This window comes from Balaenoptera acutorostrata, chromosome 8 (assembly GCF_949987535.1).
Source record: "Balaenoptera acutorostrata chromosome 8, mBalAcu1.1, whole genome shotgun sequence".
NCBI classification, from domain to species: domain Eukaryota; kingdom Metazoa; phylum Chordata; class Mammalia; order Artiodactyla; family Balaenopteridae; genus Balaenoptera; species Balaenoptera acutorostrata.
This window is the reverse complement of record NC_080071.1, coordinates 83232739-83254442: the sequence shown is the minus strand read 5'-3', so window position 1 is coordinate 83254442 and position 21704 is coordinate 83232739. Positions and strand designations below refer to the sequence as shown.

General features: G+C 39.7%; 1 protein-coding gene across 1 annotated transcript in view; it reads left to right on the top strand.

The window, feature by feature from the left end:
• Positions 1-21704, top strand: part of COL4A4 (collagen type IV alpha 4 chain) — a 140837-nt gene that overhangs the window by 61561 nt on the left and 57572 nt on the right. Inside the window, exons 15-21 of the mRNA XM_057551094.1 lie at positions 520-564; positions 1044-1097; positions 1915-1984; positions 2518-2622; positions 6868-7032; positions 10057-10146; positions 11143-11306. Of these exons, the coding sequence (XP_057407077.1) occupies positions 520-564; positions 1044-1097; positions 1915-1984; positions 2518-2622; positions 6868-7032; positions 10057-10146; positions 11143-11306 (693 nt within the window). The remainder of the gene's footprint in view (positions 1-519; positions 565-1043; positions 1098-1914; positions 1985-2517; positions 2623-6867; positions 7033-10056; positions 10147-11142; positions 11307-21704) is intronic.

Below are 21704 nucleotides of genomic sequence, written 5' to 3'. Positions count from 1 at the left end.
CTCAAACATCTCCACACATGTCACTAATGGGATCCCCATTCATAGAGTCACTATGAAGGCCAGACCTTGCTGAGCATGGGCATTGAGTTTATTTGACTCAGATTTAGTACTTAACGAGACAATATTGACTTCCATAGGAATTTTCATTGCTGCTAATGCATAGAGCAACTATTAATCTCTAGACAAATTATGTTGCGATGATTCAAAGATATTTAGCCCAGTGCAAGCATTAAATTAAATAAATTGAAATGGAAGAACAGCAAAAACAACAAAACTATGTTCTTAATTTAAAGCACCGTCAAGGACATTAATTTTTTTGAATAAGATTAAAGATCAATTAAAATAGCAAATGTTATAAAGAAATGGAATCTCTTTTATATTTATTTCCTTTATTCAGCTACCTTTGCAGACAAGATTAAATACCAATGAAGCAATCTCATAAGGCGAAAAATGATTCACTGAACTGGTTTATGTATTTTGTTTTAATTCTGCTTGTGTTGATTTTTGTGAATTTATTAGGGGGACCCTGGCTTCTATGGATCTCCAGGTTTTCCAGGATTAAAGGTAAATGAACATAATTATAGAGAGGATAAATACATATTCATTAGTAAATGCAATTCAGTATCATTCAAAAGTTGTACCAGGGCCTGTAGACTCCCACACAGTAATGAGAAAGGAAACACATTTATTTTATAAGTTACATGATTTCACTGTGGGTACAAAAACTAAAGCACAAAACTGTCTGATGCAACCCCAAAGCAGTGTTAAGATTTTGTACAGAATCTCAGTGAGTATGTGTCATTCAGATTAAATGAGAATGAGATAATTTGTCACCCAATCACGTTTTTTAAAAAAGGCATGTTTCATCCGTGACGTTCTGCAATTACCTTCGTTGTTTGATCCTCATGAAAACAACACTGTATATATTATACATTGTTTTATTTCCTGTAAATTTTGTAGGTAAATATGTGCATACAAATAAATACTTTATATATGCTTTAAAAAATAAAAATGAAAAAAGGCATGTTTTTGGTTATTTGTAGGGCGAACCAGGAGTGTTTGGAGATCCTGGGCTGTTTGGATTTCTTGGTCCAAAGGTAAAAAAGTGAGCCTATTTGATAACATCCTATATCCCTTATGTTATCTTATTTATTTTTTTAAATATTTCAAAGAATCATTCAAAATTGAGTTCATTTTGCTTATATTATTTTAATGCATGTTGTAATGATTACATTTTACATTTGAGCAATGATCCTTTTGAAGGTGAATAATAATGAGAGATTCAAAAATTCCATAGGGATTATACAGTATCATGATTAAAAACAGAGGGAACCGTGGAGAGTTCTTTGCTTTGAACACCACTGCATTTTTTCGTTCCTTTTTTTTTTTTTTTTTTTTTTTTTTCTGCTGAGATTTTGATTTAATCAGGAGAGTCGTTCCTTTTTATGTGACCTCACCTTCAGCACTTGTTCAGGACAAGCCCTTGGTGGCATTAAGGTGACACAATTAAGGGGGACAATATCTGCTGCTAAAATAAAATGTAGGTTCAGATCCTATAGGCAAATAAATTATTTGTTCTAGAGTGCAAGTTAGACATTAATGCTCATAATAGATCTAAGAAACTTCATGGCTTCAGAGGTATCTAGTTGATGCACATGGAAGCATTTTCGGAGTTTGAATTTTTTTTCTTTTGGGAGAACTTTCCCAGTTGGCTGTTAACTTCTGCTTGTAGGTGGGAGGTCTCATACTTTTGTTCCTCTTAGACCACCATGAGCTATTTATTTCTCTAGTCAGCCTATAGGCTTTGTTTCCTATATGAATGCACTCTTGGTGACGCTAATATTTACTTAGTGCCAGGAAACATGTGAAAAAGGTTAATATTTCTAAGAAAAGTGAATGAATGAATGATTTCAGGGAGATCCTGGAGACCACGGGCACCCAGGACCACCAGGGGTTTTGGCAACTCCAGCTCTTCCACTCAAAGGTTTGTGTTCCATTCAATTTCTCTATAAATTATGCTGAAACGGGATTCGCACAGTTCCAAAAGAAGAGTTTGGCCTAGTCCTTCTGTAGTTTACACACTCGGCAGGCTAAATATGTGAACTTTTACTGTGAATGTATAATTATACTAGTGCAAGTAGAGATGTGCATCTTGGTTTGTCTCTATCAGCCATAAGACACCAAATTTTATTTTAGTGGGTGAACTGCATGCTGGGATTTTTATTGTGTTACCTTTCAGAAAGTAGGTTTTTTAATCGCTAGAAATGTGTGAAACCATTTGACTAAGACCTGCCAAGATGCCGCCTCCAGGAAGTAAGCAGCCTAGATCAATGACAAATTCAGCACTACTTCATGTGTCTGCAGAGGAGGGTCTAAGATATTGCACTTTAAACGTGATGAGAAGCTGCAAAACAATCTCCTGTTGTCCTTTAACAAGGCTCACAAAAAGTGATTGTGCGTGAGCCTTTAAATGTATATATATGTTTACTGTATACATTATGCCGTTATTTTTGGCAGGGCCTCCAGGGGATCCAGGGCACCCTGGCCGCTATGGAGAATCGGGGACTGTTGGACCACCAGGTCCCCCTGGTCCCCCTGGTAGACCAGGGGAAGTCTGTGCAGGTATGGTTTTTACATGCCAGGTTTGCTGCATCCTCTTCCACACCAGGGGCTCTCCACTCTAGCTGATATTAAAATCACTTTACCATTGTTTCAAAAATACTGATGGCTGTGCCTACCCCAGATCAGGAATGTTGGACTCTCTGGGGGATGGATGGACCCAGGCATTTGCTATTATAAAAGTGTCCCCATACTTTTTTATTTTTGGCCGCACTGCGTGGCATGTGGGATCTTGTTTCCCTGACCAGGGATCGAACCCACGCCCCCTGCATTGGAAGCATGGAGTCCTAACCACTGGACCGCCAGGGAAGTACCCACCACCAGCCCCCAACCCCTGCTTAAGTCTAATGCACAGCCAGGATTAAGAAGCACGGAGCTCAAACCAATTAATCATTTAATTGGAAGAAATCCAGGCTCCTGGACTGCACCTCAGAAATATTCAATCACTATCTCAGGGGTGTGATAAGAAATATGTATGTAAAACAGGCTTCCCACAAGATTACCAGATACAGTTAAGATGTGGAAACTGCTGCTAGGGTTAGAGTGTGTCTTTAGGTCTTTCGCACTTTCTTGGAAGGCTCTCTCTATGGATATCTACTTGTTAAAATTTAGTTCATCCACCTAGGCCCCAGCTTAAATCTTCTGCATGAAATGTGGAAATACAAAATTGCAAATTAAAAAATAAAATTTTGATTCGGACTTAGTTAAAAAATAAACAAAAAACAACAGCCCTCTCGCCCCCCAAAAAACCCCTGTGACTCATGGTAATATTTGATGAAAGGCCTGAGAAATAATCCTGTTGACACAAGGACTTTGAACTCCTTCAAGAGCTGTCTTAGTTAATATTCCCAGTGAGATTAAGAATGGAAGTTTAGGGAATATTTGCATTCTGTGAACCCAGGAAGACTGATTAAACATGTGGGGAGAAAAGTCTGGAATAAATGTAATTTTATCCGGTCTGTTTCATGTTATAGTTCCTGAGGAGTTAGAAGTTTCCTGAGATGTTCAACTGTGAACTACAAAGTTCTTTTTTAATGTTTCACGAAGCTAGCTTTCGCTTTGTAGGATCTGATGACCACAAAGGCAGTAAATAAAGCTTTGTTTAGTTCATTTACTCTTTTGATATCGCAGCCATGGCTTAATTGACCCAGAACTATATAAATCACACAGAATACTCTGTTGGTCGGGAGGCACTAGACTCTGCTCTTACATTTCTCCTTTCGGACTTGTTTATAATAAAATACTACCTCCAGCAGATTGAAATCAAAACCCAGTGGGAGTAAGTAACACCTGTCTCTAGCAGATTCCAAACCAAGTATAACAGGAAGCCTCTTAATTCCAAAAATCTTTTTTAAAAGAATCCATATTTTGACTCCAACCTATAGTAAGAAATAATTTTATATTGTATAACATTTACATTACATTACACACATATACGCATACATACATACATATGGTTGAAACACAAATTTCACAAAATAATATCTCTGGGGTATCTGATGCACTCTATTTTCTATTCCATTCTTTTCTTTTGAAAAAAAAAAAAGTTTTTAATGCTGGCCACAACTGAATTGATTTCATGTCCTATCAGTTGGTGGTCGAGGCTGCGATATGCCATACACTGTAACCCATTCTGCCTGTTGGAAGCTGGTTGAGCCTTCTCCCTGGTACTGGGACGAGACAGCAGGCAGCATCTGGGGCCATCCAGTGACTGATTATGGAGATTCTGAGTCAGGTCTTAGGACTGTTATGAAGACAAGATAGTAGCCAAGTCCACAGGAGTACATGTTCATTTTGTTTTAAACATACCATTGTATGTAGCCTTTATTATACATATTTATTTTATAGTCATCTATAGTATTTACCATGAGATAAGTTGGGTTTTGGAGTCAGGCACCTGTGATTGAATCCCAACCTTCCAAATCAGTATAGTATAGTGAAATAGTTATGCATTTACACAATGGACTAAAAACATTCCAGGTTCTAGTACTTACAAGCTGTGTGATCCTGGGCATTTATTAAACTTCTCTGTGCCTGAGTTTTCCTGTCTGCAAAATGGAGTTCTTGTTACAGTTGAAAGAATTAATATGTATACAGTTCTTAGAATACAACTGGGGATACAGTAAAGACTCACTGTGTTAGCTACGATTATTAGTATTCATATTTGGCCTAAATTTCCTGTGCCTTATCTATAAGGTACGAACTCTTCAAGGTTGTTGAAGGAGTAAAGATAATGTTTGAAAATACACGTAAAGGCCCAGCACATATGCACCCAATAACGAAAGCCATCAATTTAACTTGCATGCTACATTACTGATGACGGACAGGGTTTCAATTATCTATTGCTGAACAAATAACACAAAACCTAGTGGTTTAAAACAACAACATTCAGTATATTCCCCTTCACTCTTTCTGTGGTTCAAGAATTCAGGAAGGGCTAAGCTGAGCGATGCTGGAGCAGGGATTTTCATCTGGTTGCAGCCATAGTGGCTGGAACTGAAACATGAGGACTGGCCAGACATCTCTCTCCTTCATTTCTCATATAGTCTCAAGCCTCTCTGTGTGACTCTGTGCTTAATTTAGGCTTCCTTGCAGCATGGTGGCTTCCGAGCAGTGATACGGCTTCCGTGGTGCCTCAGGACTCCAGTCCAAGCACTTCGCTTACAAGGAAGAAGCTGAATCTTCTTTAATAATCTGGCCTTGGAAACCATATCGTGTCACTCCCGCCATACTTCATTAGTCCAAACAACCACAAAAGGCTGGTACATTGAAGGGAAGGGGAACATTCCACCTCGTGCTAGGGGAGCGTCAAGGCTCTACAAGAGCGTGAGGGACTAGAGCTACCATGGCCCCATCTTTGATAATGTCGGTCTTCCCCAGAGAGATCCTGGAATCAGGCACGCTGAGGAGGAAGCAGCTAGGAGTAATGGTCACTCTCACCCCAAGGCTTCCAGCTGTCTTGAAGCCAAAGCCACCAGCGAGGGGGAAGTAGCATGTCAAGGGGAAGCAGGATTTAGCTGCTGCTGCATTACTTTGACCTCCTGCGAACACACTGAACGTCCAGTCGTTCACTGAGAACATGCCAGATATTGCAGTAAGCTCCTTATGTGGATTCTTTTATTTAATCTTCATTACAAGCCTCTGAGGAAGATATAGAGGATTAAATAAGTTAAATAACCTGCTTAAGTACCTGTGGCTGGAGAGGGAGGGGCCAGCTTCAAACCTAGCACCTCTTTGCTTTTCCACAAACCTAAGTGGTTATAGTATTTTACATCTACATAGGTAATTATGTGAGTCTCATTTTTTTTTTGGCTGTGCTAATTAATTTTGGGGTAAAAGATTAGAAGACTGTCTCCATGTAAGCATATCTCAAGCATATCCAAATATTACATTTTAGTATCTAAAAGGCAACACCAGTTTTCTCATTAAATTCTACTAGTCAATGATAATTATAAAAACAAACAGCTTAAAATTATATGCCAGGTACCTATCTACATGATTTAATGTATTACCTTATTTAGTTTTTTCTTATTTTTTAAATTTTTTATTGAACTATAGTTGATGTACGGTATTATGTGTTACAGGTGTACAATATAGTGATTCACAATTTTTAAAGGTTATGCTCCATTTATAGTTATTATAAAATATTGGCTATACTCTACTTGTTTTACAGTATGTCCTTATAGCTTATTTTATACGTAATAGTTTGTACCTCTTAATCTCCTACCCTTATTTTGCCCCTCCCCCTTCTCTCTCCCCACTAGTAACCACTAGTTTGTTCTCTATATCTGTGAATGTGCTTCTTTTTTGTAATTTTCACTAGTTGTTGTATTTTTAAAATTCCACATGTAAGTGATATCATACAGTATTTGTCTGTCTGTGAGTCCATATTTTAATTCACTATATGTGCTAATGTGTTTACTCAGGTTATTTTTTATCCAGTTATCAAAGTGGAAATTTTTAAAAATAATTTTAATTAAATAATATATATTTCTTTTCCAATAATCCTAAAGAATAGACAAAAAGGTAAGGAAATCTGATTCCCTAAACCTTTATTACCACTTGTGTGCTTGTTTTCAAAGGAGGTGAGGCTTTCTGACAGCTGGGATATTCAGTTATTTTTTTAACTACATTTTTTTTCCTTAAAAAAATTCCACAGCCTAAGAAGAATGTACTGATTTTGATTTCTTCTACAGAAAAATGTAATGTGAGAGTATGTGTGGTTTTCATTCTTGATTTCTCTTGGAGGCATTATGGGACCCCCTGGGCCACGAGGGTTTTCTGGTCATCCAGGATTTCCAGGGGCAGCTGGTGTTCCTGGGAGAGCTGATTCTGCTCCAGGAAAACCAGGCAACCAGGGACCACCTGGCTTGCCTGGAGCGCCAGGATTGCCGGGAACTCCAGGATCAGATGGTAAAGTGCTCTTCATTCACATTCACTAGCATTTATGTTGCATTTGATATTTGCAGTATCATTCAGAAAATGTGACTTTCCATATTTTAAAAAAGTTATCTAATATTTCATAAGCCAAGTTAGTAGTATCAATAATACAAAAAAGTAAACTGATGTTGGACTACCATGTCACTTAAATTATGTGAAAGTATTTGGATGGGAATTTAAGTATGATGATAGAATGTTGTAAATTAACACACTTTTTATTTTTTAAATGTAGTTGTCATTTTTATAGAGTTATGTATGGACCTGGCTTAAGAGTCAAACAGCTCTACAAAGCCTTTTGTGAAAAAACTGCCATCCCAGGCAACCCCTTCTCCTATTCCTTCCTCCCCAGGGGCAATATTTTCCCCACAATTAGCTGGATCTCTTGGTATTGGCCTCTATATTGCCATTCAACATACTTGTTGAATACTTATTTCTTAATTTTTCAGTTTGCGCGTTATCTACTGACTTGCCTCTGTAGCGGGTGAATTCACCTCTTCCCCACCCACCACACACATGCCATTTTCCACTCCTACAACCTATCAATATAGTTATCGTCATAATTTTAGTTAAATAAATATGCAGTGTTTACACAGAAGGGTTATATAAATGCTATTCACCAGTTTAGCCATATAATAATATATGATACTACTTTCCCAGCATAACAGTTTGGTAATAATTGTCATATCTTTGTGTGTTTGCTTGGTTTTCAGTATACTTATTGCTAATTCAACCTCAAACCATCTGGAATTGTATACATCTCTTAATCATACATTTTAACTCATTACTAGTATTATCTCTTTGAATAAATCTCATCTGGCGCTTTTTGACCTGTTTAAATTAGGTCAGGTTGCAATTTTAAAAGCTGATGCTGAGACACTGCCTGGAGATCTTCCTTCACCATTATCGTAGGAATTCTCTGTCTCTATCTCTCTGTCTGTCTCTGTCTCCCTGACTCTCTGTCTCTCTGGGTCCCTTTGTTTCCACAACTCATATATTTCTTCTAATGGTTTACTCATTATACTTTGTGAGAAAATGTGTATATTTGGGGTATCTTCACTGTTTGAAATACCTTTATTCTACTGTGGAATTTGATTGATAGTTTGGTTGAATATAAAATTCTAGATTGGAATAATTTTTCCTCCAGGTTTTTGAAGGCATTTTCCATTGCTTTTTAGTGCTGTTACTGAGAAGTCCAGTAACCTTTAGATACTTGATTCTTTGTTTAAAATTTCCTTTCTTATTGAAAGCTAATAGGAATTCTCCTTTGTTTTCAATGTCCTTAAATTTCACTGTGATTTACCTCTGTGTGGGTACATTTGCAGGCACTAGGAGCAATTTAACACAAATCCTTCATTTCTGGAAAAATTTCTTGAAGTATTTCTTTTTTTTTTAATGTATTTATTTTATTTATTTATTTTTGGCTGTGTTGGGTCTTCATTGCTGCATTCGGACTTTCTCTAGTTGCAGCGAGCGGGGGCTACTCTTCATTGCGGTGCACAGGCTTCTCATTGAGGTGGCTTCTCTTGTTTTGGATCACGGGTTCTAGGCACGTGGGCTTCAGTAGTTGTGGCTCGCGGGCTCAGTAGTTGTGGCTCGCGGGCTCTAGAGCTCAGGCTCAGTAGTTGTGGCACACAGGCTTAGTTGCTCCGTGGCATGTGGGTTCTTCCCAGACCAGGGCTCGAACCCCTGTCCCCTGCATTGGCAGGCGGATTCTTAACCACTGCGCCACCAAGGAAGCCCTTGAAGTATTTCTTTGAAGATATTTTGTCCTCCTTTTTTTCCCCCTGTATTCTATTTCCGGACTCAATATATTTGTCTGTTAGAGAATCAATCCTACATGTCTGTTTTTCAAATCTTCACTCTATTATTCTTCACCTTTTTATTTTTCTGTAACACTTTCTGGTAGACTTCCTCAACTCCATCTTCCAAGTCTGCTCCTGAATTTTTAAATTTCTGCTTTCATAACCATTTTTTTTAAATTTCTGAGGATTTTGTTGTTGCTGTTGTTTTCTCTCTCTCTCTCTTTTTTTTTTGTTGTTCCCTTTTAATGTTTCTTTTTGCAGCAGCCTGTTTCTGTTTCGGGAATGAAATGCCTTCCCTTGTCTGCTTTTTAAACTATATAGTTTATTTTAAAGATTTCTTCTTACTGCATTGTCTGTTTCCTCCAATTTTGAGGGGGTTTGTTTTTTTCCTGCTGCAGTTTTTGAGAAGGTGTTCTTACTATTTAGCTGCTTCTTTGACCAATCATCCTGTTTGGGGTCTCACTGTCATTCTACTTCAGAGGTACCAATTCTTGAACTTTGGAAGAGATTTCCTAGGTAAATTGTGTTCTTTCTCTGCTTTCCCCACAGCCTGCTTGGAATTCAGCTTTTTAAGGTCTGCTAAATCTTTTTACTTTTTTTTTTTTTTTTTTTGCTTTTGTTTCTCTTTTTCTTTGTCTTGAAAGATTATACCTTTTTAGAATATTCTTTTACTGTCTGTTATCTTACTGGTATTTGGGGAGACAAGGAACTTATTGTTTGCATTTTATCTATCATTTTTAATCAGATGTCTCTGAACTTTTGCTTTTACAAACTCTGCTTTATGCTTTCTTTATTAGGTAATTATTGATAATTGAAGGGGAAAAATATATTTGCCATATACTTACTTTTAGTTTTTTGTTTATTTGTTTTGTTTTGGTATATTTGTTTGTTTTATTATCCACTACTTTGCTCTGCAACCCACTAAATTAGGGCTGAGATTAGGGATAGTGTTATCAATGGTTATGGTAGCCGAAGCTTGCTGTGACAATTGTATGGTCTATTTGTATACATATTCTTATAGCAGAGAGAAAGAATCATAAGAAAGGAATGGAAGAAAGAATGGTGTTGAGGGGATGGTGTGGATGCGAACACACCAAGCTCTACTTGTTCTATATCAGATATATATCAGATGTTCTATATCAGATGTTCACAAAAATTGTGATTCTCTCTGCCCGCCCCCTTTTCCACTGGAAAGTTGTATATTGTAGTGCTGGGCCTCCTGGACCACAAGGAATAAAAGGCAAAGTGGGTCCTCCAGGAAGAAGAGGCTCAAAAGGAGAAAAAGGCAAGTATGCATCAAAGTAGAATTTCTAGAAAACAACATATGGAGGATCGGGAGGCATTATGAAATGTACAATGTGGCATTTCATTTAGATTTTTCACTCACCTTAGTTACCCCTGTGAGTACTTAACTCACTGTGTGCTTGTGAGGTGATTAGAACTTACCAAAAAGTCAAATCCATATCTTACAGTATAAAGGAGACACTTACCTGCCATGAAATTTGCCTCAAAGTGATGACTTTTTCAACAGGATCCTCTCAATTCCTTGAAAAAAGCAGAGATAGGACAGTATTGATCTTTACTTTGGTTTCTCTCTGTGGGTCTCATCTTTCCCAGACTCATCAAATCCCTATAGCTCTATGTTTCTACACCCTAAATTGTTTGGTGCCTTTTTGACCAACTGAGTCAGGTGGGTATGAGAGCTGAGGAGTTTGACTATCCTAAAGGCATTTTTTTAAACTAAAGGTCCTGATGATTAGAAAATGCTCTGTAGTGAATTAGTAGCTGTAACATGCAATACAATCAATAATCCCTCTTAACATATTGTTTGGATTCTTTAAATGCCCAGAGTTTATGCTCTAACCAATTTTGTTGTTGTTGTTGTTTTTTCAGCAGGAACCAAATTAAGAGCCTTTTTTTTTTTTTAGTAGGAACCAAATAAGAGACTTCTAAACTTTTAAAAATTAGAAACTTCCTTATTTTCAAAGTTTCTTCCGTAGAATCAGACATCGGCTTTTCCCCTAGATTTTGTCAGTTTGAGTTTATTAAGACACAGAACACCCCATTTTTCTGGAAATGATATGTCCACCCACATAGACCATAGCTACCCCCAGGTCATGCCCTGTGCTCTCCACATCACATGTTATCAGTTGTCTGTGATAAGAATTGTGCACATCAGACCCTTTTTGTTCTTATTCGCACTATTGGTTTTGTATAGTAAAGACTTTATTGGGATTTCATTCAGGAAGTTTGACAAAGCTGCCTTTTATCCTCTGTCTAGGAAGCACAGGGCTCTGTGCCTGCCAGCCTTGTCCCTCAGGCCCACCTGGCCCTCCAGGACTTCCTGGGAGGCAAGGGAGTAAAGGAGACTTGGGACTCCCTGGGCGGCTTGGAGAAAAAGGTTACCCAGGCCTTCCTGGTGCCAGAGGATCTCCAGGACCACCAGTAAGTAACTCTCCCCAGTATCAATCTTTCTAGTTAAAAGAGACTGATAGAGATAGAATTCAGTTGTACCTCTCTCCAATTTATAGTGATATATATATTGTATGTCTTGAATCTATAAGTATATTCATGACAAAAAATCATCTCTATCCTTTCATTTATTCATTCAGTCATTCATTATTCATTCATTTGTTCAGTCAACTAATATTTATTGAGCACCTACTATGTTCCAGGTACTATTCCAGGTGCTGGGGATACAGCAGGGACCAGAACACTATCTCTGCCCTCCTGGGACCTCTACTCTGTTGGGAGAACATACACCATATAACAGATAGACGGGTGAATATAGAGGATGGCCAATGGCAATAAAGGCCGTCACCATCTGGTGTGGCTTGCGTGGAGAGAGTGAGGGACAGGGCAGACATGAAGCCAAATGGCTGGAGGTTAGGAGGGGCTGCAGAGCATGGAGCGTTGTAGGTGGGTTGGCTTCGAGCTTGTACTCTGGATGGCATGGAGCAGCCAGTGGAGAGTTTTAAGGAGAGAAGAGTCTGACAGTAGTTTTAATTGGATCACTCAGGTAGCTTCGTTACGAACAGACCAGAGGAGACAAGGGAAGAAGTAGGGAGATTTAGCTGGGCTATTGCTGCAGTAATCCTGGTGAAATATGATGGCAGACAAGTGTACCTATTACTGTTGGGTGTGATGGGAAGTGGTCAGATTCTGGGTATATTTTGACCATAGGGCCAACAGACTGGCTGTGAGGCTGGATGTGGGATATGAAAAGCAGAGAAGTAAAGGATGGAGCCAAGATGGGCAGACAGTGTGAGGAGCAGGCGTGGGGGGTAGGAAAGGAAGCAGTGCTGTCGGGCACATTTTAAGTTCGGGGTGCCAATTAGACAAGCAGGTGGAGGTCTCAAGTAGGCTGTGGGATGATATTCAAGTGAAGGATCCAGATGAGAGATCGGGTGGAGCTGTAGATATTGGCTTCGTCAGAGTTTACGTGGTATTTCGTGCCAGAGGATGCATGAGATCTTGCGGTGACTTCTATTTGCTGACCATTCCAAGGGACCATTCCAAGTGACTCAGGCTGAGGCAGAGCGGTCCCTCAGAATAAAATCACTGCCCCCGGGGGCACTCCCCTGGAGGCTGGAGACAGCCCTTATTACAGGGGCTTAATGCTGGGGTGGCCAGGAGCCTAGCCATCAGCCCCTGTGCACTCTTTTCCATTTTCCCCAGGAAATCTCATGAAAATAAGGTTCCAGTCTGAGAGCCTTAAATGAGGGTGATGGTTAAGCTCTTCCTGCACCAACCTTGTCAACTCAACGAGAAGTTAGGTCCTTAATATGCGTATGTTGAATAAACATAATTGTAATTATCAATATTAAGTAGGCTGCATTTTATTGTCTGATTCTTTAATTCAACTTTTTATCATAGTCATGTTTTTATTTTTTATTTTTTAAAACAATCTTTTTTTAAATTTATTTTTGGCTGCGTTGGGTCTTTGTTGCTGCGCACGGGCCTTCTCTAGTTGTGGCGATCAGGGGCTACTCTTCTTTGCAGTGCACGGGCTTCTCATTGCAGTGGCATCTCTTGCTGCAGAGCATGGGCTCTAAGCACGTGGGCTTCAGTAATGGCAGCACACAGGCTCAGTAGTTATGGCTCATGGGCTCTAGAGCTCAGGCTCAGTAGTTGTGGCACACAGGCTTAGTTGCTCCGTGGCATGTGGGATCTTCCCAGACCAGGGCTGGAACCTGTGTCCCCTACACTGGCAGGCAGATTCTTAACCACTGCGCCACCAGGGAAGTCCCATAGTTATTTTTTTATGTTGTTACTTAATCTTCATAATGAAGGTTTTATTGGCTCTAAAATATTTTTCTTCCTTCACATTGAGTTGCTTCTCAGAGCTAACATCTTGGAGTGTGGATTACTAGTTCAGCCAGGGTTATCCTGGCGGAGGTTTATGTAATTCAGTTGCTCCAGGGCTTACCTCTTAATTTAAAAAAAAATTTTATTTTAAATTAAAGTATAGTTGATTTACAATGTTGCATTAAACTGGCCGTATTTCTGCTGTCTCTGTTCTGTGTATGATTCTGTCCATATGACTTCTCTGTACTAAATTCATCTCACTGTGATCACAGTTAGGGACCAAGTTCATACCATGGGGCACAGGAAAGGAAAGGAGGGAGGGAGGGATGGACAGAAAGAGAGAGCTTGAAGGACCCACAGACAAGCATTCTTGGGTGCTCTCACTCCGCTGTACATCTCTCTCCTCTGCTGGTCCCTGGCCCCAGAAGCCACAGATTTGTGGGAAAGTAGAAAACAGAAAAGTAGGTTTAAGTTCTTTGCAATTTCTTCTGTGGTTGGACCAAAGCCTTGTATTCATTGCCTTAGCCTGAGAGCAGTTCCCAGGATGGGGGTTTGCCACCACGACGCTCTATTGCAAGGCATAGGGCTTAGGAGCACATGGACCAAGCTTCAAATCCCAACTCTGACATTTGTGAGCTCTGTGGCGTTCCTGTAAGATGGATGTAGCAACACCTGTCCTACAAGTTTGTTGGTAAGAATTCAACAGTATATTCTGAGAGCTACAAAGTACACACCAGTGAACCAGATGGCCAGGGTCGCTGCCCCTGAGGAGTTGCAGCGCAAACCAAAGGTCACAAACTGCCATGGACTAAATCTGAACCTCCAGCGTGTTTCATTTTGTCCTCACAGTGTTTGTTTTTGTATTATTAATATGTTTACGGCTGCCCTTGAGAAATTGGAAGCTCATTAGCACAGGTCACTGGATCCCCACCACTGCTGGAAGCCGAGGAGGTCTGGGGGCTCGAGTCTCCACCATGCCCTCTGGCCTGCTTTTCGGAAGAGTATGGTCCCCCAGTGGGCATCTACGGTTGAAGTCCCTGATCTAGACTGTGTATAAAATAACTAGTACATGCCCGGCAGAGAGGACTTGTTTTGGCTGCTGAGATTTTGTTGTTGTGTATTTTTTTTAACCTCTTTATTGGAGTATAATTGCTTTACAATGGTGTGTTAGTTCCTGCTGTATAACAAAGTGAATCAGCTATACGTATACATATATCCCCATATCCCCTCCCTCTTGCGTCTCCCTCCCACCCTCATTATCCCATCCGTCTAGCTGGACACAAAGCACCGAGCTGATCTCCCTGGGCTATGTGACTGCTTCCCACTAGCTATCTATTTTACGTTTGGTAGTGTATATATGTCCATGCCACTCGCTCACTTCGTCCCAGCTTACCCTTCCCCCTCCCCGTGTCCTCAAGTACATTCTCTACGTCTGCCTCTTTATTCCTGTCCTCCCCCTAGGTTCTTCAGAAACTTTTTTTTTTTTTTATATTCCATATATATGTGTTAGCATACGGTATTTGTTTTTCTCTTTCTGACTTACTTCACTCTGTATGACAGACTCTAGGTCCATCCACCTCACTACAAATAACTCAATTTGGTTTCTTTATATGGATGAGTAATATTCCATTGTATATATGTGCCACATCTTCTTTATCCATTCATCTGTTGATGAACACTTAGATTGCTTCCATGTCTTGGCTATTGTAAATAGAACTGCAGTGAACATTGTGGTACATGACTCTTTTTGAATTATGGTTTTCTCAGGGTATATGCCCAGTAGTGGGATTGCTGGGTCGTATGGTAGTTCTATTTTTAGTTTTTTAAGGAACCTCCATACTGTTCTCCATAGTGGCTGTATGAATTTACATTCCCGCCAACAGTGCAAGAGGGTTCCCTTTTCTCCACACCTTCTCCAGCATTTATTGTTTGTAGATTTTTTGATGATGGCCATTCTGACTGGTGTGAGGTGATACCTCATTGTAATTTTGATTTGCCTTTCTCTAATGATGAGTGATGTTGATCATCCTTTCATGTGTTTGTTGGCAATCTGTATATCTTCTTTGGAGAAATGTCTATTTTGGTCTTCTGCCCATTTTTAGATTGGGTTGTTTGTTTTTTTGATATTGAGCTTCATGAGCTGCTTGTATATTTTGGAGATTAATCCTTTGTCAGTTGCTTCATTTGCAAATCTTTTCTCCCATTCTGAGGGTTGTCTTTTCGTCTTGTTTATGGTTTCCTTTGCTGTGCAAAATCTTTTAAGTTTCATTCGGTCCCATTTGTTTATTTTTGTTTTTATTTACATTTCTCTAGGAGGTGGGTCAAAAAGGATCTTGCTGTGATTTATGTCATAGAGTGTTCTGCCTATGTTTTCCTCTAAGAGTTTTATAGTGTCTGGTCTTACATTTAGGTCTTTAATCCATTTTGAGTTTATTTTTGTGCATGGTGTTAGGGAGTGTTTTAATTTCATTCTTTTACATGTAGCTGTCCAGTTTTCTCAGCACTACATATTGAAGAGTCTGTCTTTTCTGTATTGTATATTCTTGCCTCCTTTATCAAAGATAGGGTGACCATATGTGCGTGGGTTTATCTCTGGGATTTCTGGCCTGTTCCATTGATCTATATTTCTGGTTTGTGTCAGTACCATACTGTCTTGATTACTGTAGCTTTGTAGTATAGTCTGATGTCCGAGAGCCTGATTCCTCCAGCTCCGTTTTTCTTTCTCAAGATTGCTTTGGCTATTCGGGGTCTTTTGTGTTTCCATACAAATTGTGAAATTTTTTGTTCTAGTGCTGTGAAAAATGCCATTGGTAGTTTGATAGAGATTGCACTGAATCTGTAGATTGCTTTGGGTAGTATAGAAATTTTCACAATGTTGATTCTTCCAGTCCAAGAACATGGTATATCTCTCCATCTGTTTGTGTCATCTTTAATTTCTTTCATTAGTATCGTGTAGTTTTCTGCATAAAGGCCTTTTGTCTCCTTAGGTAGGTTTATTCCTAGATATTTTATTCTTTTAGTTGCAATGGTAAATGGGAGTGTTTCCTTAATTTCTCTTTCAGATTTTTCATCATTAGTGTATAGGAATGCAAGAGATTTCTGTGCATAATTTTGTATCCTGCTACTTTTAGCAAATTCATTGATTAGCTCTAGTAGTTTTCTGGTAGCATCTTTAGGATTCTCTATGTATACTATCATGTCGTCTGCAAACAGTGACAGCTTTACTTCTTCTTTTCTGATTTGGATTCCTTTTTTTTTTTTTTTTTTTTAAGGATTTTCTTATTTATTTATTTATTTATTTATTTTTGGCTGTGTTGGGTCTTCGGTTCGTGCGAGGGCTTTCTCCAGTTGCGGCAAGCGGGGGCCACTCTTCATCGCGGTGCGGGGACCGCCCTTCATCGCGGTGCGCGGGCCTTTCTCTATCGCGGCCCCTCCCGTCGCGGGGCACAGGCTCCAGACGCGCAGGCTCAGCAATTGTGGCTCACGGGCCCAGCTGCTCCGTGGCATGTGGGATCTTCCCAGACCAGGGCTCGAACCCGTGTCCCCTGCATTAGCAGGCAGATTCTCAACCACTGCGCCACCAGGGAAGCCCCTGGATTCCTTTTATTTCTTTTTCTTCTCTGATTGCTGTGGCTAAAACTTCCAAAACTATGTTGAATAATAGTGATGAGAGTGGGTAACCGTGTCTAGTTCCTGATTTTAGAGGAAATGGTTTCAGTTTTTCACCACTGAGAAAGATGCTGGCTGTGGGTTTGTCATATATGGCCTTTATTATGTTGAGGTAAGTTCCCTCTATGTCTATATTCCGGAGGGTTTTTATCATGAATGGGTGTTGAATTTTGTCAAAAGATTTTTCTGAATCTATTGAGATGATCATATGGCTTTTCTCCTTCAATTTGTTAATATGGTGTGTCACATTGATTGACTTGCGTATATTGAAGAATCCTTGCATTCTTGGGATAAACCCCACTTGATCATGGTGTATGATCCTTTTAATGTGCTGTTGGATTCTGTTTGCTAGCATTTTGTTGAGGATTTTTGCATCTATGTTCATCAGTAATATTGGCCTGCAGTTTTCTTTTTTTGTGACATCTTTTTCTGGTTTTGTTATCAGGGTGATGGTGGCCTCGTAGAATGAGTTGGAGAGTGTTCCTCCCTCTGCTATATTTTGGAAGAGTTTGACAAGCATAGGTGTTAGCTCTTCTCTAAATGTTTGATAGAATTCACCTGTGAAACCATCTGGTCCTGGCCTTTTGTTTGTTGGAAGATTTGTAATCACAGTTTCAATTTCAGTGCTTGTGATTGGTCTGTTTATATTTTCTGTTTCTTCCTGGTTCAGTCTCAGAAGGTTGTGCTTTTCTAAGAATTTGTCCATTTCTTCCAGGTTGTCCATTTTATTGGCATATTGTTGCTTGTAGTAATATCTCATGATCCTTTGTATTTCTGCATTGTCAGTTGTTACTTCTCCTTTTTCCTTTCTAATTTTACTGATTTGAGTCTTCTCCCTTTTTTTCTTGATGAGTCTGGCTAATGGTTTATCAATTTTATCTTCTCAAAGAACCAGCTTTTAGCTTTATTGATCTTTCCTGTTGTTTCCTTCATTTCTTTTTCATTTATTTCTGATGTGATCTTTATGATTTCTTTCCTTCTGCTTACTTTGGGGATATTTTGTTCTTCTTTCTCTAATTGCTTTAGGTGTAAGGTTATTTTGTTTATTTGAGATGTTTCTTGTTTCTTGAGGTAGCATTCTATTGCTATAAACTTCCCTCTTAGAACTGCTTTTGCTGCATCCCATAGGTTTTCGGTCATTGTGTTTTCATTGTCATTTGTTTCTAAGTATTTTTTAATTACTTCTTTGATTTCTTCAGTGATCTCTTGGTTATTTAGTAGTGTATTGTTTAGACTCCATGTGTTTGTAATTTTTTACAGATTTTTTCCTGTAATTGATATCTAGTCTCATAATGTTGTGGTTGGAAACGATACTTGATATGATTTCAATTTTCTTAAATTTACCAAGGCTTGATTTGTTACCCAAGATATGATCTATCCTGGAGAATGTTCCATGCGCACTTGAGAAGAAAGTGTATTCTGTTGTTTTTGGATGGGACGTCCTATAAATATCAATTAAGTCCATCTTTTTTAATGTATCATTTAAAGCTTGTGTTTCCATATTTATTTTCATTTTCGATGATCTGTTCATTGGTGAAAGTGGGGTGTTAAAGTCCCCTACTATGATTGTGTTACTGTTGATTTCCCCTTTTATGGCTGTTAGTATTTGCCTTATGTATTGAGGTGCTCCTATGTTGGGTGCATAAATATTTACAATTGTTATATCTTCTTCTTGGATCGATCCCTTGCTCATTACGTAGTGTCCTTCTTTGTCTCTTGTAATAGTCTTTATTTTAAAGTCTATTTTGTCTGATATGAGAATTGCTACTCCAGCTTTCTTTTGATTTCCATTTGCATGGAATATCTTTTTCCATCCCCTCACTTTCAGTCTGTATATGTTGCTAGGTCTGAAGTGGGTCTCTTGTAGACAGCATATATATGGGTCTTGTTTTTGTATCCATTCAGCCAGTCTATATCTTTTGGTTGGAGCATTTAATCCATTTACATTTAAGGGAATTATCGATATGTATGTTCCTTAATTGTTTTGGGTTTGTTATTGTAGGTCTTTTCCTTCTCTTGTGTTTCCTGCCTAGAGAAGTTCCTTTAGCATTTGTTGTAAAGCTGGTTTGGTGGTGCTGAATTCTCTTAGCTTTTGCTTGTCTGTAAAGCTTTTAATTTCTCCATCGAATGTGAATGAGATCCTTGCTGGGTAGAGTAATCTTGGTTGTAGGTTTTTCCCTTTCATCACTTTAAATATGTCCTGCCACTCTCTTCTGGCTTGCAGAGCTTCTGCTGAAAAATCAGCTGTTAACCTTATGGGGGTTCCCTTGTATGTTATTTGTTGCTTTTCCCTTGCTGCTTTTAATATTTTTTCTTTGTATTTAATTTTTGATAGTTTGGTTAATATGTATCTTGGCATGTTTCTCCTTGGATTTATCCTGTATGGGACTCTCTGCGCTTCCTGGACTTGATTGACTCTTTCCTTTCCCATATTAGGGAAGTTTTCAGCTATAATCTCTTCAAATATTTTCTCAGTCCCTTTTTTTCCCTTCTTCTTCTGGGACCCCTATAATTCGAATGTTGGTGTGTTTAATGTTGTCCCAGAGGTCTCTGTGGCTGTCCTCAATTCTTTTCATTCTTTTTTCTTTATTCTACTCTACAGTAGTTATTTCCACTATTTTATCTTCCAGGTCACTTATCCATTCTTCTGCCTCACTTATTCTGCTATTGATTCCTTCTAGAGAATTTTTAATTTCATTTATTGTGCTGTTCATCATTGTTTGTTTGCTCTTTAGTTCTTCTGTGTCCTTGTTAAACATTTCTTGTATTTTCTCCATTCTATTTCCAAGAATTTGGATATCTTTACTATCATTACTCTGAATTCTTTTTCAGGTAGACTGCCTTTTTCCTCTTCATTTGTTTGGTCTGGTGGGTTTTTACCTTGCTCCTTCGTCTGCTGTGTGTTTCTCTGTCTTCGCATTTTGCTTAACTTACTGTGTTTGGGGTCTCCTTTGTGCAGGCTGCAAGTTTGTAGTTCCCGTTGTTTTTGGTGTCTGCCCCCAGTGGCTAAGGTTGGTTCAGTGGGTTGTGTAGGCTTCCTGGTGGAGGGGACTGGTGCCTGTGTTCTGGTGGATGAGGCTAGATCTTGTCTTTCTGGTGGGCAGGACAGCATCCAGTGGTGTGTTTTGGGGTGTCTGTGAACTTATTATGATTTTAGGCAGCCTCTCTGCTAATAGGTGGTGTTGTGCTCCTATCTTGCTAGTTGTTTGGCATAGCTCTGTAGCTTGCTGGTTGTCCAGTGGAGTTGGGTCTTAGTGTTGGGATGGAGATCTCTGGGAGAGCTTTTGCCATTTGATATTATGTAGGGCCAGAAGGTCTCTGGTAGACCAATGTCCTGAACTCAGCTCTCCCACCTCAGAGGCTCAAGCCTGACACCTGGCTGGAGCACCAAGACCCTGTCAGCCACTTGGCTCAGAAGAAAAGTGAGAAAAAATAAATAAATAAATAAAGTTATTAAATTAAAAAATTATTAAAAATAAAAAAATAAAAAAAGAAAGAAAGAAAGAAGAGAGCAACCAAACTAAGAAACAAATCCATCAATGATAACAAGCGCTCAGAACTATACTAAAAAAAAAAACGGACAGACAGAACCCTAGGACAAATGGTAAAAGCAAAGCTATACAGACAAAATCACACAAAGAAGCATACACTTACACTCTCACAAAAAGAGAGAAAGGAAAAAATATATATATATATATATTAATAAAAAAAAGGAAGAGAGCAACCAAATCAATAAACAAATCTACCAATGATAATAAGCTCTAAATACTAAACTAAGATAAACATAAAACCAGAAACAAATTAGATGCAGAAAACAAACCCCAAGTCTACAGTTGCTCCCAAAGTCCACTGCCTCAATTTTGGGTTGATTCGTTGTCTATTCAGGTATTCCAGAGATGATTGTGGAGATTTAATCTGCTGCTCCCGAGGCTGCTGGGAGAGATTTCCCCTTCTCTTCTTTGTTCGCACAGCTCCTGGGGTTCAACTTTGGATTTTGCCCGTCCTCTGCGTGTAGGTTGCCCTCTGACATCTGTTCCCCGCTCAGACAGGAGGGGGTTAAAGGAGCAGCTGATTTGGGGGCTCTGGCTCACTCAGGCCAGGGGGAGGGAGGGGTACGGAGGAGGCGGGGCGAGCCTGCGGCAGCAGAGGTCAGCGTGACGTTGCAGCAGCCTGAGGCGCGCCGTGCGTTCTCCCGGGGAAGTTGTCCCTGGATCGGGGGACCCTGGCAGTGGTGAGCTGCACAGGCTCCTGGGAGGGGAGGTGTGGAGAGTGACCTGTGCTTGCGCAGAGGCTTTTCGGTGGCGGCAGCAGTAGCCTTAGCATCTCATGCCCATCTCTGGTGTCTGCGCTGATAGCCGAGGCTCGTGCCCGTCTCTGGAGCTCATTTAGGTGGTGCTCTGAATGGGAGTATTGAGTAGTGTGTGGAGCTGTATTTTCTCTACATTAAATGGCTCCCAAACATTTTGTCCACTTTAGTTTTTTTTTTTTTAATATATATATATTTATTTATTTATTTATTATTCATTTATTTATGGCTGTGTTGGGTCGTCGCCTCTGTGCGAGGGCCTTCTCCAGCCGTGGCAAGCGGGGGCCACTCTTCATCGCGGTGCGCGGGCCTCTCACTATCGTGGCCTCTCTTGTTGCAGAGCACAGGCTCCAGATGCGCAGGCTCAGTAATTGTGGCTCACGGGCCCAGTTGCTCCGCGGCATGTGGGATCTTCCCAGACCAGGGCTCGAACCCGTGTCCCCTGCATTGGCAGGCGGATTCTCAACCACTGCGCCACCAGGGAAGGCCTCCACTTTAGTTTTGATACCTGTTGTATACATTTTAGGCTTTTTCTTTGCTCTTATTGTTTGATGCTGCCA